The sequence below is a fragment of the Arctopsyche grandis genome, chromosome 12 (assembly GCF_051622035.1).
Source record: "Arctopsyche grandis isolate Sample6627 chromosome 12, ASM5162203v2, whole genome shotgun sequence".
In the NCBI taxonomy this organism is placed as follows: domain Eukaryota; kingdom Metazoa; phylum Arthropoda; class Insecta; order Trichoptera; family Hydropsychidae; genus Arctopsyche; species Arctopsyche grandis.
Window position 1 is genome coordinate 4,213,991 of NC_135366.1, and position 14,953 is coordinate 4,228,943.

The following is a 14,953-nucleotide window of genomic DNA, read 5'->3' on the forward strand; positions in this document are numbered from 1 at the left end:
GGCAAAAGCCGAGACGAAAGTATGAAATGAGCATGCGGCCACGTGGTTTGCAACCATTTGTAGCGGAGCGATATTAATCTAATGTTAATGTACAGCATAATAGGAAAAAGAGCTCAAAAACCTATTTAAAATTCTTATAAATGCTCATAATACATACATCTAATACGGGTCTACCTCACGGGCCGGAATGTGAGATTACCGAAAACGCAAATATCGGAAGGCAAAGATCGAAAATCGAAAGATCTTAAGTCGAAAGATCAAAAAAAGGGTGCATGGTAAACGGTACATACTCACGTACATACTTACTTAATTTGCGCGAGCAGGATACAACAAGAACAAGAGGAACAGGCTTTTCCTTCCGTATTAATGTGCGCGCGCAGAATACGGGAGGAAAAGCCTGTTTCTCTTGTTCCTGTTGTATCCTGCTCGCGCAAATTAAGTGTGAGTATGTACGTGAGTATGTACCGTTTACCATTCACCCTTTTTTTTTGATCTTTCAACTTAAGATCTTTCGATTTTCGATCTTTGCCTTTCGATATTTGCGTTTTCGGTAATCTCACATTCCAGCCCGTCACGGAGACCGATCTAATACATAATATTAATTAAAGACTCTCTAAAGTCGACGATCTAAGGGTATATACATTTTGTTGTAATCACCGAGACTCTTCACAAGTGTGTAATTAGTGGTTCTGTCATTGAATCTACTGGTTCGTTTGTTAGTATTGTCTGTAACTAACGGAATATTATTTATGGCATTTATTTTATTACTGATGTTAGAGAAGAGACTTAAATAAAACTCTTTAAAAATGCGTTCAAATGACAGATTGAAGTTGAAAATGGTGGTAATCTTATGTAGATATGTTGTATGATTCAAAATACATAATTCTGCGGTACTGATGGTCGGCGCCGTCATAAAACTGCGCGGAACAAAATCGAAGGGACAAACAACGGTGTCCCGACAAAACCGCGCAGGACAAAATTGCGCAACGCATATAAACAAGAAAATAAATACAAAACCAAGTAATATAAATATTAAAAACAGGTCTCATGTATAAGAAAAATCGATCTCAGTAATGATAAAATAAGAATCGTTTATTTATTTTAAAAGTGTACTTTTGACTGTATTCTATCGGATTTTTCTTATACATTATTTTAATATTTATATTACTTGTGTGTGTATTTATTTTCTTGCTTATTATTTGTTAATATGTATTGCGCGATTTTGTCATGTCTTGTTAAGTTTAAAACACATTAGATGTGAATGTTTTCGTATAAAATGATTGCTTATAATTTGTTTATATATGGGATTTTGTCGCCGCGCTATTTTAGTTTGCGCGATTTTGTCCCGCGCGGTTTTGTCGGGACACCATGATGGTGAATACAAATCGATCGTTCCCTTTTAAAATTTGACGGATATTTTTACCCAGACATGTACTTAGTAGTCTTTATTGGCTTCGACAAATTTCTACCATAAATTGCGCTAATTATTCCAAGCGAAAATATTTTTCAAATAAATTTGATTATTATTTCAAAAGTAACAATAATCATTTGCAATGAAGTTAAAAATCCACTATCGAATTGATAACTCACTTTATCGTTATCGAAAGCAAATAATCCAATACAAGTACTATATGTACCTACATATATGTACATATGTACATATGTATATGTTCATGCTTAGTCTATGAACGGTGCAAGGCAAATGCTTCTTTCATGAAATTATCAGTTTACAATATATTTATTATAATTATTTTCATATTGTGAAATATCATTTGATCAATTCATGAACCGAGCAATGATTTCTTGCATATTTCATGAACTGAGCAGATTTTTTGACACATTTATGAAAAAATTTACTAGTGGTTTTACCCAGATTCGTTCGGTATTTGTAATATAAACCGCTAAAACATGACTAATCTTATAGTAAACATTTTATTAAATTTATTTGTTATTAATCCACAAGAATAGTCGAAATATGATTTTCTGTGAATAAGTGGAATTTTATTTCATTATCATATCATCATCATCATCATTTACAGCCATTCGCCATCCACTGCTGGATGAAGGCCTCTCCAACACGCTTCCACTCGTCTCTGTTTTGCGCAACACTCATCCATCTCATTCCGCACATTTTCCTAATTTCGTTCACCCATCTTCCTTGCGGTCTTCCTTTTACTCTTTTGCCTTCTCTCGGGTACCATTCAAGCACTTCTTTTGTCCACCTTTCGTCCATCCTCCTAGCTACGTGACCCGCCCATTGCCATTTCAATCTCTTCACTCTATCCACTATGTCCACTACCCTTGTCATATTTCTCACCCACGTGTTCCGCTTCCTGTCTTTCCTCGTTATGCCAAGCATACAGCGTTCCATACTTCTTTGAGTGCATTGGATTTTATTTTGCATCTTGGCGTTCAGTGTCCAAGTTTCACATCCATACGTCATCACTGGCAAAACGCATTGATCAAAGATCCTTTTCTTCAGGCAGAGTGGCATTTTTGATTTAAAAACAGCATTCATCCGTCCAAATGCACTCCACCCTAATTTCATACGTCTCTTTATCTCTTCATTTTTACTACCAGACATGTCAATTATTTGACCTAAATATAAATAATTATTTACTACTTCTACTGGTTTATCATCTAAGGGGATGCTATCAGGCATGCAATAACTATTGAACATTAGTTTAGTCTTATCTACGTTAATTTTTAATCCTACTTTTCTACTTTCCCTGTCCAGCTGTGTTAGTCTGATAAGTAGGTCAGCTGAATCACGAGCTACTAAAACTATATCGTCTGCGAACCGAAGGTGACTCAAAAAGCGACCATTGATGCTTACTCCGGCTGTATCCCAATCCAATTTCCTGAAAACTCCCTCAAGCACCGCATTGAATAACTTGGGCGAGATTGTATCTCCTTGTCTTACTCCTTTTCCTATGCTAAATCTATCTGTACCTGAAAAAATTTTAACTGAAGCTGTGGCATTCTTATATATTGCAGCTAACAGTCCCACATAGGGTTCCGGCACTCCCTGTGTTTTTAGAGCGTTAAGTACTGCATTATGACTAACTGTATCGAAGGCTTTCTCATAATCGACGAAACCTAGGCACAATGGCCGTTGATATTCGTTGGCGCGCTCGATTATTTCGCCAACTACTTGGAGGTGGTCCATTGTGCTGAAATTTGCCCTAAACCCTGCCTGCTCTATAGGTTGGTTCTTGTCGAGGATATTCTTCAGCCTTTCTGTAATAACCTTCGTGAAGAGCTTGTAGACCGCTGAAAGTAGACTAATGGGTCGGTAGTTCTTGATATCGCTTTTGTCGCCTTTTTTGTGTATTAAAATGATAGTTGCGTTATTCCATCCTTCTGGTATAGCTTGGTTCTGGATGCATTTGCTGAAAAGCCTAGCTAAGATATTAATTAGGGGGGGGCCGCCACATTTTAGTAAGTCAATGGGAATATTATCTTCCCCTGGGGTTTTACCGTTCTTTGCAGTTTTTAGCGCGGCCTCTACTTCGCTAGGCAATACTGCAGGAACCCTTTGGCCGTGTGTCGATTCCAGAGCGGGGAATTGGCCGTTGTCGTTCTCGTATAGTTTTGCATAGAACGTGTAAACTCTGTCTATGACTTCTTCTCTATTCCTAATTATTACTCCGCTCTCTGATCTGATTGCGATCATTTGGTTTTTGCCTAAGAAAAGATCCTGTTTGCACTTTTTCAGGCTACGGTTATTCTTAATGGTATTTTCTATTAGCTTGCTGTTAAAATCCCTGACATCCCTGACTATTCTCTTTTTAATTTCCTTATTTACTAGATTGTATTCTTGCTTATTATTATCCCTATCTAAATTTCTTTTATGCTTAATTAGGTTTTTTGTTTCCGCTGAAATTTTGCTTAATTTAATCTGTTTCCTGAATCCACCTAATTTCTTACCTGTTGAGGTTAGAACCGAACTAATTACAGTGTTCAATTCCTCGATGTCTGCTTCTGGGTTTAATTTCCCGTATCGATTTCCAAGTTCGAGTTCGAATTCCTTTTTCCTAGACCTTAGTTGAGCGAAATCTGGAGAGTTACTGCATCCTTTTATTAATTTCCTACGTTCGCAATTTATATTAATGGCCATCTTGGCACGGACTAATCTGTGATCGCTACCTATATCTACTTTACTTAAAACACTAACGTCTTTAACGGAGTGCAGGGCATTTGTTAGGATGAAATCGATCTCGTTTCTGTCTCCTTTAGGACTCTCCCAAGTCCACTTATTGTTGGTGTTTTTCCTGAAAAATGAATTAGTGATAAAGAGCCTGTTGTGTTCTGCGAATTCTATGAGGCGATCGCCTCTGTCGTTTCTTTGGCCGGTACCAAAATTGCCTACTGCTCTTTCTGTATTTGCCTTTTGTCCTATTTTTGCGTTAAAGTCGCCCATGATTATTTTAAAGTGGTGACGGCTATTATCGTATGCGTCCTGTATTTTTTCGTAGAAGTCTTCTATTTCCTCGTCTGGGTGGCTAGATGTGGGGGCGTACACTTGGAAGATTTGACAAGTGTACCTGCTCGAGATTCTTAATACTATATAGCATATACGTTCCGATATGTCGCTTATTTCTATAATATTTCTTTCTATTCTCTTATTGATAAGAAACCCTACTCCTCCTATTCTACCATTTGGTAGCCCTCTCCAGTAGAGACAGTTACCACTTTTTAGGATTATTTGGTTTTGCTGTTTTCGTCTTACTTCACTAAGTCCTACTATATCCCATTTGATATTTTCTAATTCATTCTCTAATGCAAGCACACTTCCTTCACTCGATAACGTTCTTACATTGTACGTGGCTAAATACAGGTTTCTATTAGCTAAGCTATCATCCATCGTCACTCTTACCTTGTTGGAGGTTTGGATATTATTTTTCTCGCATTTATCCAAGATGTGTTGAGAAAAAGGCGGTACTTGAGAGAGATTTCCATTCAAGGAGTGAGTTCTTACCGCCATAGACTCTTCTCTGTGGTCAGCTTTGACAGATAGTCATCCTAGGTATCACTTGGATCACTTATGAGTTATTACATGCCATTTAACATGGTTACTTTGTAAGTGAAAGTAGTTAGTTATGTGCGGTTTGCAATTTAATATTTTAATAATAACTTTAGTAAAGAATATAAAATTACACGAATTACTTTAATATAATTTAAATATGAGAAAGAACTGATAGACAGTTGGGAAACACCGTTTCTGTTTGCTATTATTCTATTAAGTAAAGTTCGTTAAAGATTTTTGGCTGGAAGCAATTATGTGGAAGATTTATTGCTTCTGTGGGACCCTTTTTTTTTGTATTCAGGTAAGGAGATGTATCTCGTTCGTATATTCTTTTGCTCAGATTTAACACAAAAATTAGCACAAAATTTTTCGAAATAACTGATATAAAACCGCTTTTTACGACCGATTTGCTGTTTATTTTTACACTTAAATTATACTAGGATGCAATTAGTAGAATAAGTGATTAGATGGTTAAGTTTTTAGATTAAATTTCGTGCAATAGCCGGGTTTAAGCGAGTAATAGCGGGAAGAACGCAGAAGCACGTCTTCCCCGCATGACACGAAAGACCGAACTCCCATTATCATATAAAGACAATTTAATATATTATCCCTATTAATTCAATCAGATTCGTGTAAATACGAGTAAATACTAGTGCGAACTTTTAACTCGCAATTTTACCGATTTAAAATAAAGCACACTTCCAATTAACCCTTTTAAATGAAAACAAAAAATTGTGTGTCCAGAACACTATCTCAATAAACATGTTTCAATAGAAAATACTCAATATAAAATGGTATTAACAGTGGGAAAAAATCCCAAGTGAAAATACATACTTTTGACTTTTGATTTGAACTGGACGACTACTTAGAGAGAATTTAAAACTGAAAAGTACTACAAATGAAAGATAAAATACCCGACTATAGATTTCAATATTCATTTTGAATAGGAAATTCACAAATTTTGAGACATCGACCGAACAACACGAAGATATAGGAAAATCGCGCGATTGAAAAAACACATATATCTCCGAATCTCGAGCTAATTAACATTTTTTATTACCAGATTCGTGTCTACTTGGCATAGATCTATAAGAAAAATCAAATCTCGTCTCTGAACCATTCTTCGTGTCGAACAATGTAATTCGAACCACTCATATAGATACGAATCGAAAATAAGCCCTAAAAATAAATCATTATTTAAGATGAAAAGCGAGATAATTTCCAATGTAATTTCAAAAGCAAGTGAATTGTACCAGGCGAGACGACACTAATTTTAAAACTACAATGTGGAAATTTCATTAAACGCCATCGACAATGGCTGTAAGTTATTTTTAATGGTCTGCGTCGTTTACATTGACGTTTACTTCCGGTTCGAGAGCGATAACGACACGGTACGGACGAAGAGAAAATATAGTTGAAAGGGTTGTATAAAGTTTACGAGCTTTCTCTCTGAGTACCCAGATTGAGTGGAGTTTTAAAGCCCAAGTACATACACCGGATAAGACTTACGGCAGAGAAAATGCACCGGACATTATTTCATATCCTTTGTGACAATTCTGAAGGTTGAGCTCCGTTTAATCTCGGATAGTTCGAAATTCTAATGAAAAATTCAAAGGCTTATTCAGAAGTCTGTCCAGCAACCCTAGATAGGTCATAAATCACGCTGGATGCAAATTATCTTTTCTCAACTTGGGAAATGGTAATTTATTATCAAATCGATGATTGCATGAGTCTCAAATGGTAAAACTCTTTTTAGAGTGTGCTATACAGATCAAGAAATATCAATAATAAAAACATAATTATTATATACTAGTTGTATTACCCAGCTTCGCTCAGTATCTGTAATATAAACAGCTTAAACATGGCGAATCTAATAGTAAATATTCATTTGTTTTTTTATTAAATTTATTTGAATGGAAAAAATATATATGGAATCGTCGTCATAGAAACTTTATTTTGTTTTCGATGTTCCCAACCAAAAATACTTAAATATATACATATATGAATACAAAGTCTCTTTCAAAATTATATATTAGATGAAAAGTCCTTTAGGAAGCTATGAAAAAAGTTAAATAAAGTTTCTTAATGTACGTTAATATTTTTCAAAAGTCTGAAAATGAATTTGTATAAGATAGCATAATATTTTTGATTTTTAAATGCTTTTTATTATTACGAAATTATTATTATTATTTTTTTTAATATATGTATTTATACCAGGAAGGTTTTACAGGTAACCCCAATGCGCCTTCCTAGCCAATTACAAACATTGCAGCATTTTTCAAATTAACGAGACATCTATGAATTGTACATAAATGTTATTGTACATCAATCTCAAATAGTGGTGACATAGTGGTGACATATTTTCAGCATTTCGAACTTCGCTGAATTGTATAAAATGCTGCAAGTTTGACCATAGACGTATTTGTAGATGTTAATTGACATTTGTCATTGCCTGGTATAATGAGTACTTCTGTGCAATTTTTGACCATAGATGTGTTTAATGTAAAAAAATATATGAGAGCATATGTACATATATGTAAAAAAAATAATTAAATAGCTAATATTTTTTGCCATGATTGCGCATTAGATCACTTTATAATGCAACTGCGGTATAATAAATAAATAAAAACTGAAATAAGGTACTACATATTTGATTTTTTCATCAAATATGTAGTACCTTATTTCTATTTTTATTTATTTATCACTAGATCAATTTATAATGCAACTGCGGCATAATAAATAAATAAAAATTGAAATAAGGTACTACATATGTACATATGTGCATATATACATTGGAATATGTACATATGTATGTAGGGAAATTAAATGTTAGTTTGCATGCAATTTTTTCAATATTCTCCAATTATAATACATAGATATGTATGTACATATATGTAAATGTGAGTATGGGATAGACTTAATATAAAAAAAAAATCGTTTATATATGATAACAAAAATTTAATTACAGTAAATAATATAAAACTTATTTTAACAAACATTTATCACTATATTGAAAAAATAGTGATGTTTTAATTCAATGTAAAAATATGAATAAAAATTTTAAGTAAGTATGTATATAAAAAATTGAAAATCAACAAAAAAAAACTTGTTAAAAACTAATTGATCATTTTCGTAAAATATATATTTTGTTAAAATTCATTTCGTTACTAATATTTGTTTAAATATTAGTAACAAAATCAAATAATACTTAAAAAATAAAAAAGGAAATAGTATGAAAAATCCTTACATATTTGTATGTATGTGACCAACCCATGAATTTGTTAGAATTTTTTTGTTACTTAAAATCGCTATAATTATTATACATATTAAATATCAAGTAAATAAAAATAATTTGAAAGGTCAAAATAAAATAATGAAATATTGTTTTAAAAGAAATTACTACTTTTAAGCTCACAGTTATTACATAAAGAATACAAATACAAATTTTCAGCTTGATACGTTCAGGGGTGTGGAAAGAATCGTGGTCGCAACATTTTTGACTTTTCTATGGGGAAAAAATCTGGTTTCTTTACTTGTGTGATTTTTTTTTATTTTCATCACATTGATACAATAATTATACTTGAAGAGCACACATGTTTTTAGGGGTCGAAAAAAATAGTTGGAAAAAAATCGAACAAGAGTAAACTTCCACTTCCGGTTAACTGATGCTTACCAAATTTTATACATATGTAACTTGGTATTAAGCTTCGATTTCCAGATATGAAATTGCAGTTTCATAAACCAAAAGGTTTCTGAGGAAAATATAAAAAACCTCGATTTTATAGAGTAAAAGTACTACTTCCGGTTGAGGTAAAAATATTCAAAAATTATTAGGGTCCATTTCCGGTCAATTTAAAAATTTGAAAAAAAGATTTCGTCGTATCGATAAGAATTTCAGTTCAGTTTCACCGTTAGATGTTCAAAAAATCCCCAAATACTTCATATATTGTTACTACGTACATGCATAGATAAAGTGAAAATACTCTGCTAACTAAATACATATGAAGGACACTTACTGGTGACGGGAAGACATTATTTTACTTTTGAAACAAAAATGCACGTGTGCAATATTTTGTAACTGGGTTTCCAATTGTATGTATGTATGTTATTGTGTGCCTTTGTATTGACATAGCTTCCTTCTTTGATAAATTATTTATCAAAATTTGCATCCATTGTCTTCATCAAAATTATTTCATAAATATCTTTAATTTTGCTTCCAGTGCATTTTTTAAGTGGAACTCTTCCAAATTTATCCTAAACCCTTTCTACTGCGATCTAATTCCATAAAAAAATAATTATTACAAAAATACTATACATTATCTTATATTAAATTTATACATGCCTATATTTATAACATATAACTTTATTTTAAGTCATGTATCAATTCCTTTCAGAAACTACTCGTTGAAATATCAAGGGTGATAACATATTGTTTTATAAAAAAATAAAAAAACAAATACCGCAACAAAAGTTATCATATGTGTAGCACGTGGTCGCCAAATACGCCCTGTACATACATACATATGTATGTATTTACTTACGTATGACCAATAACATTTTGCAAAAACAACCATTGTTTGATTCGACAGCATCGTGTACTGGAGTATTTCCGTATCATCTGAGCTCCTCTCTAAAATCATCTTTAATACACTGTTAACCGAAAAACAATATTCGATTGCATAGTTGAGTGGAGCTTTTCCCAATTTATCTTTAAGGTTAACATTTGCACCTTTTTCCAAAAGCATTTTGCAAATAGGCTCATTATTAAATTCGGCACTATAATGCATTGGAGTTTTTCCATCATTATCGATGATGTTGATATCTTGGGCCTTCGATAGAATGATTGTACAGATACTTTCACGATTATATATAACTGCATAGTGGAGTAGAGTTTTTCCGAATTTATCCTGAATGTCAAATTTCGGCTCCTTCGTGAACATCATGATGAAAGCAGTCTCATGATTATATTCGACCGCATAATGCATTGGAGTTTTTCCATCATTATCGGCGATGCTGATATCTGCGCCTTTCTCTACAATCATTTCACATATTTTACTCGAGGAAAAATATTCGATTGTATAGTGAAGGGGAGTTTTTCCGGAATTATCGCGAACGTTGATATTTGGTGTCTTTTCCGAAACCATTGCGCAAATAGACTCATTATTAAATTCGGCACTATAATGCATTGGAGTATTTCCATCATTATCGGCGATGTTCATATATTGAGTCTCCGATAGAATGATTTCACAGATTCTTTCATAACTATATTCAACTGCATAGTGGAGTAGAGTTTTTCCGGATTCATCCTGAATGTAAAATTTCGGCCCCTTCTTGAACATCATCATCAAAGCAGTGTGATGATTATATTCGACCGCATAATGCATTGGAGTTTTTCCAACATTATCGATGATGTTGATATCTGCGCCTTCATCTAAAATCATTTCACATATTTTACTCAAGTAAAAATATTCAATTGCATAGTGTAGTGGAGTTTTTCCGGAAACATCGCAAACGTTGATCTCTGGTTTCTTATCCAAAACCATTTTGCAAATATCTTCATTTTGATTTTTGGCTGCTAAATGAATTGCAGTTCTTCCAAGTTTATCGCAAGTGTCGATTTTTTGTTTCTTCTCTAATATTATTTTGCAAAGAGTTTTATTTCCTTTATTTATCACACAATGCAATGGAGTTTCTCCATCTTTATCGACATTGTTAATATCTGCATTAGATTTTAAAAGAAATTTCAGAGCCTTTTTACTATGGTTCTCTATAGCGTAATATATTGGAGTCATTTTGCGTTTATCGAGAACGTTTACATCAATCCCATTATTTAAAAAAATCTCCATGATCTTGACATCGTTATGTTTAGCTGCAAAATGCAGTATATTTTCTCCAAAAGCACCTTCAAATTTTGATTCTTTATATTGAGGATAACTTTGTATTAATTCGTCATAAATTTCAATGTCTTTTTGCCTGATTGCTCTTCTTAGCTTTGATTGGAAAATCAATTGGTCTTTATTTAAAAAATTTTCGTATTTTCCGTATATAAAATCAACTAATTCAGAATGTCCATTGGCAGCCGCACATTCAAGTGCTTTCGAAACATCTTCGACATTTTCTTTCTCTAAAAAATATTCAACGACTTCTTGATTGCCATTTTCTGCTGCCTTAACCAGTGGAGTATGGCCTGATGCATTTTCACAATTAATATCAATATTTTTAATTTTTTTACAAAATTTTTCAACATTGGTTCGATCTCGATACATTGCCAATAAATGCAATGGCCCATTTTCATCTTTACCATATTTTGATACAAAGTAAAATTTGTTCAACAATTGGGGATATTTACATATTGCATACTCCCAGACACAAACTGCATGCTGTTCAAAATTGCTATTATTCAATAATGTTAAGGCATCTATCAATGTGTTTTCTTCATCATCATTTTTTATTAAATTCAGTCTAGTAACTTGTTGCACTACACGATGAACATATACATGAGTGTTTTCTTTAATGTCAATTAGTGAGTAGTTATCTAATAAAATGATTGCTTGTCGTAGCATTTTAGAATTCTTTTCAAAGTTTCTAAATAATTGAACCACATTAATATCTTCCGGAGACAGGTAGGCAATAATATGAAATATTTTTACAGCCAGTTTGCCGAAATGTGAATTTTCTTTAATTCTATTCAAAGATATTTGCCAGGTCATAGCAAATGATTTATTTTCATAATCAGGCAATTCATCAGGTTTCAGTTTAAGTATTGTTTCGTCTATTTTTTCAAAAACAGCCAAATAGTCTGAAATTGAAAAATTTCCAATTTTTGAATTTTCACAATGTATGTAACTTCTGGCATGTTTTAGAGCCAAAGGTAGATTTCCCAGACGCTTGGTTAGTTTCTCTATACATTTTTTCTTTTCGGTAGTTAAAATATTTGTGAAGTAATTGACAGCATCATAATCAGAAAATTCCTTCAATTGAATCATTTCTAATATGCCATTATTACACGTATCCTGACACTTTTGTCGCGATGTTATTATGGTATAAATATACGATTCGTTAAGAGATGATCCTTCAAAGATAAAATCTTTGACATTTTCATATTTTTCGACGTTGTCAAATATTATAAGTGACCTTGTTTCGTCGTTAAGGTGCTCGTAAATATTCTCAATTATTTCATTAATATTTCGATCTTGTTTTGTTGTTTCTGTGGGAACTTTCATGTCATTAGCCAATTTTTTGAAAGACTTGACGATATTTTCCGTATCATAAGACTCGATGAATACTATATTATGATAAAAACATGTTGATAATTTATCATAAGCATATTTCATTGCTAGTGAAGTCTTCCCAATTCCTCCGAGTCCGGTTATTGTAACTCTTTGAGAAATTATTGGTGGGTCTTGATGTTTTATTAATATTTTGTGCAGCTTATCAAGTTCATCTTTTCTTCCAATAAATAGTTGACGATGTTTGAGTAGGTCTGAACCGAATTCAATACGTTTCTTAACAGGTGGATTAACTTTTTCGAATGGTTTTAATTCACATTTATTTTTAATATGTTTGTTCATAATTTCATAAAATTCAATACGGTCTTCTTCAATACTATCCTGTAAGGATTTCAAAAGATTTTTTATCTCATTATGATTTTCGTTTATTTCATTGTTGTTTTGCCTGTATTTGTTTTCGATGTCATCTTTAAATTCGTTAAATGTTGACAACAATACACGCTTGAAATTTTCATCGTCATTATTAATTTTTTTAAGGATATTTTTATCTTGTTCTGAATAGAATGAGTCATCTTTATAATTGAATTTTAACTCTGGTTTGTTCACAGGTTTGTATTCTACGCTAAAATTTTCACCATCGAAAAGTCGACGGTAATAATACCGGTCACATTCTGATACGTTTGATGTGTAAAATTCGTTTTCCTTTGTGATGATTCCACACTTTTCAAACACGTCCTCTGTGCTCCAATATTGTTTTGAGTTATCAGCTTTTGATATGATATATAATTTGGAATTTCCGGAAATATTACAAACTTTATTGAAACATATTTTGGATTTTCCGTACACGACGTTTCTGGCTTTTAGTTTATTCATACGCATTTCCTTCGATGAAGACTCTTGGGCTTTGCCATTTTTAACAAAGTTAAGATACCTGTTAGCTGCCTCTTTTCCGAGTTTTTCCATGGCACAACGAGGTCCATTTTTTGTATCGACAATCATTAATTGATGTTCGAAACTTTTGAAAACATCGATACCAATATCCACGAATATCTTTCTTCCGTCCATATTGTTATCTTGAAAACTGTATGCTAGATCGACATACAAATAGCTTTTTTTTTTATTGCGTTCTTCAAATAGTATTTTTATAGGTTTTATTAAAACACGTGCTACGCCTTTTGAACCAGTCAAATATTTAACTGGTATTTCAAGAGCGCTTGTAATGACTTCTCCGGTTTTTCCAAGTTTTTTAATATTTTCTTCTAAAATCTTATAATGTATATTTAACTTCGTTTCTATGTGAATTACAAAACTAGATACAAAATAGAGAAGGCGATCCTCAAAAGATCTTCCATCACTGGTTAATCTGGATGACGTCATTTTAGACGGCGATAGTGGTAGATTTGGGATTTTTCACAATAAAAGCCAAAATAAGTCACAATGACTTCTGGAAATAAAATATTCAAGTTTAAAATTTAGCACTGATAATATTTAAAAAATGATGTATGTATATGTCATATAGAAGTTTGCACAATATCACAGTCAACAAAATTGAAGGTATAATTCGTATGTACATACCGTGATCCTTATTTCAATTTCCCCTAGATGTGTATATTTATAACTATACATATACATATGTACATACATACATAGCTTAGATTTCGGAAGATGCGTTGCACTAATCGACGCAGCTACCTATAACTATCACCCCTTTTGCGATAGTGATAGATTTGGAATTTTTCACAATAAAAGCCAAAATAAGTCACGATGACTTCTGGAAATAAAATATTCAAGTTTAAAATTTTGCACTGATAATATTTAAAAAATGAACTATGTATATGTCATGTAGAAGTTTGCACAATATCACAGTCAATAAAATTGAAGGTATAATTCGTATGTACATACCGTGATCCTTATTTCAATTTCCCCTAGATGTATATATTTATAATTATACATATACATATGTACATACATACATAGCTTAGATTTCGGAAGATGCGTTGCACTAATCGACGCAGCTAACTATAACTATCACCCCTTTTGCAAAACTGAAGATGTTTGGCCATAAGTTTTATGAAATGTGTGCCTGATAACACATTTGATAAGCTTAGTCTATGAATACTATCAGAATTGTATATCGAGGGGAATTTATTTACACATTATTGAAACTTGAATCTAATCTTTGGAAAGAGACTTTGTATGTATGTATGTATGTATGTATGTATGTATGTATGTATGTATGTATGTATGTATGTATGTATGTATGTATCCTTCGTCGTCCGTAGATCGGTGACGTCATCGAACACGTGATTCGATTTTTTTTTCCGATTCAATGGATTCACCCCCGCGGGGGCGCAAGGCGAGTAGTTTCATGGGGCCCCGCCAGGGGCGCCACAGCCCTACGGGGCCCCGAAGGGGGCGCAGCCTCATGGGGCGCAGCCCCATGGGGCCCCAAAGGGGGCGCAGCTTTCATGGGGCGCAGCCTTATGGGGCGCTGCCTTCTGGGGCGCTGCCTTCTGGGGCGCAGCCTTATGGGGCGCCGCCTTATGGGGCGCAGTCTTATGGGGTGCTGCCTTATGGGGCGCCACCTTATGGGGCGCAGCTTTATGGGGCGCAGCTTTATGGGGCGCTGCCTTATGAAGCTCAGCCGCATGGGGCCCCGAAGGGGGCGCAGCCTCATGGGGCGCAGCTTTCATGG

At 33.4% G+C, this 14,953-nt stretch overlaps 1 protein-coding gene across 1 annotated transcript; it reads right to left on the bottom strand.

The window, feature by feature from the left end:
• Positions 1-9,283: 9,283 nt before the first annotated feature.
• On the bottom strand, positions 9,284-14,305 carry LOC143920178 (uncharacterized). The gene is made up of 5 exons (XM_077442903.1): positions 14,161-14,305; positions 13,834-14,029; positions 11,877-13,702; positions 9,571-11,216; positions 9,284-9,304 (listed from the first exon to the last, which is right to left on the bottom strand). Exons 3-5 carry the CDS (start codon positions 13,633-13,635, stop codon positions 9,284-9,286), a joined length of 3,426 nt encoding a protein of 1,141 aa, XP_077299029.1. The 5' UTR covers positions 13,636-13,702; positions 13,834-14,029; positions 14,161-14,305.
• Between the last annotated feature and the right edge of the window lie 648 nt (positions 14,306-14,953).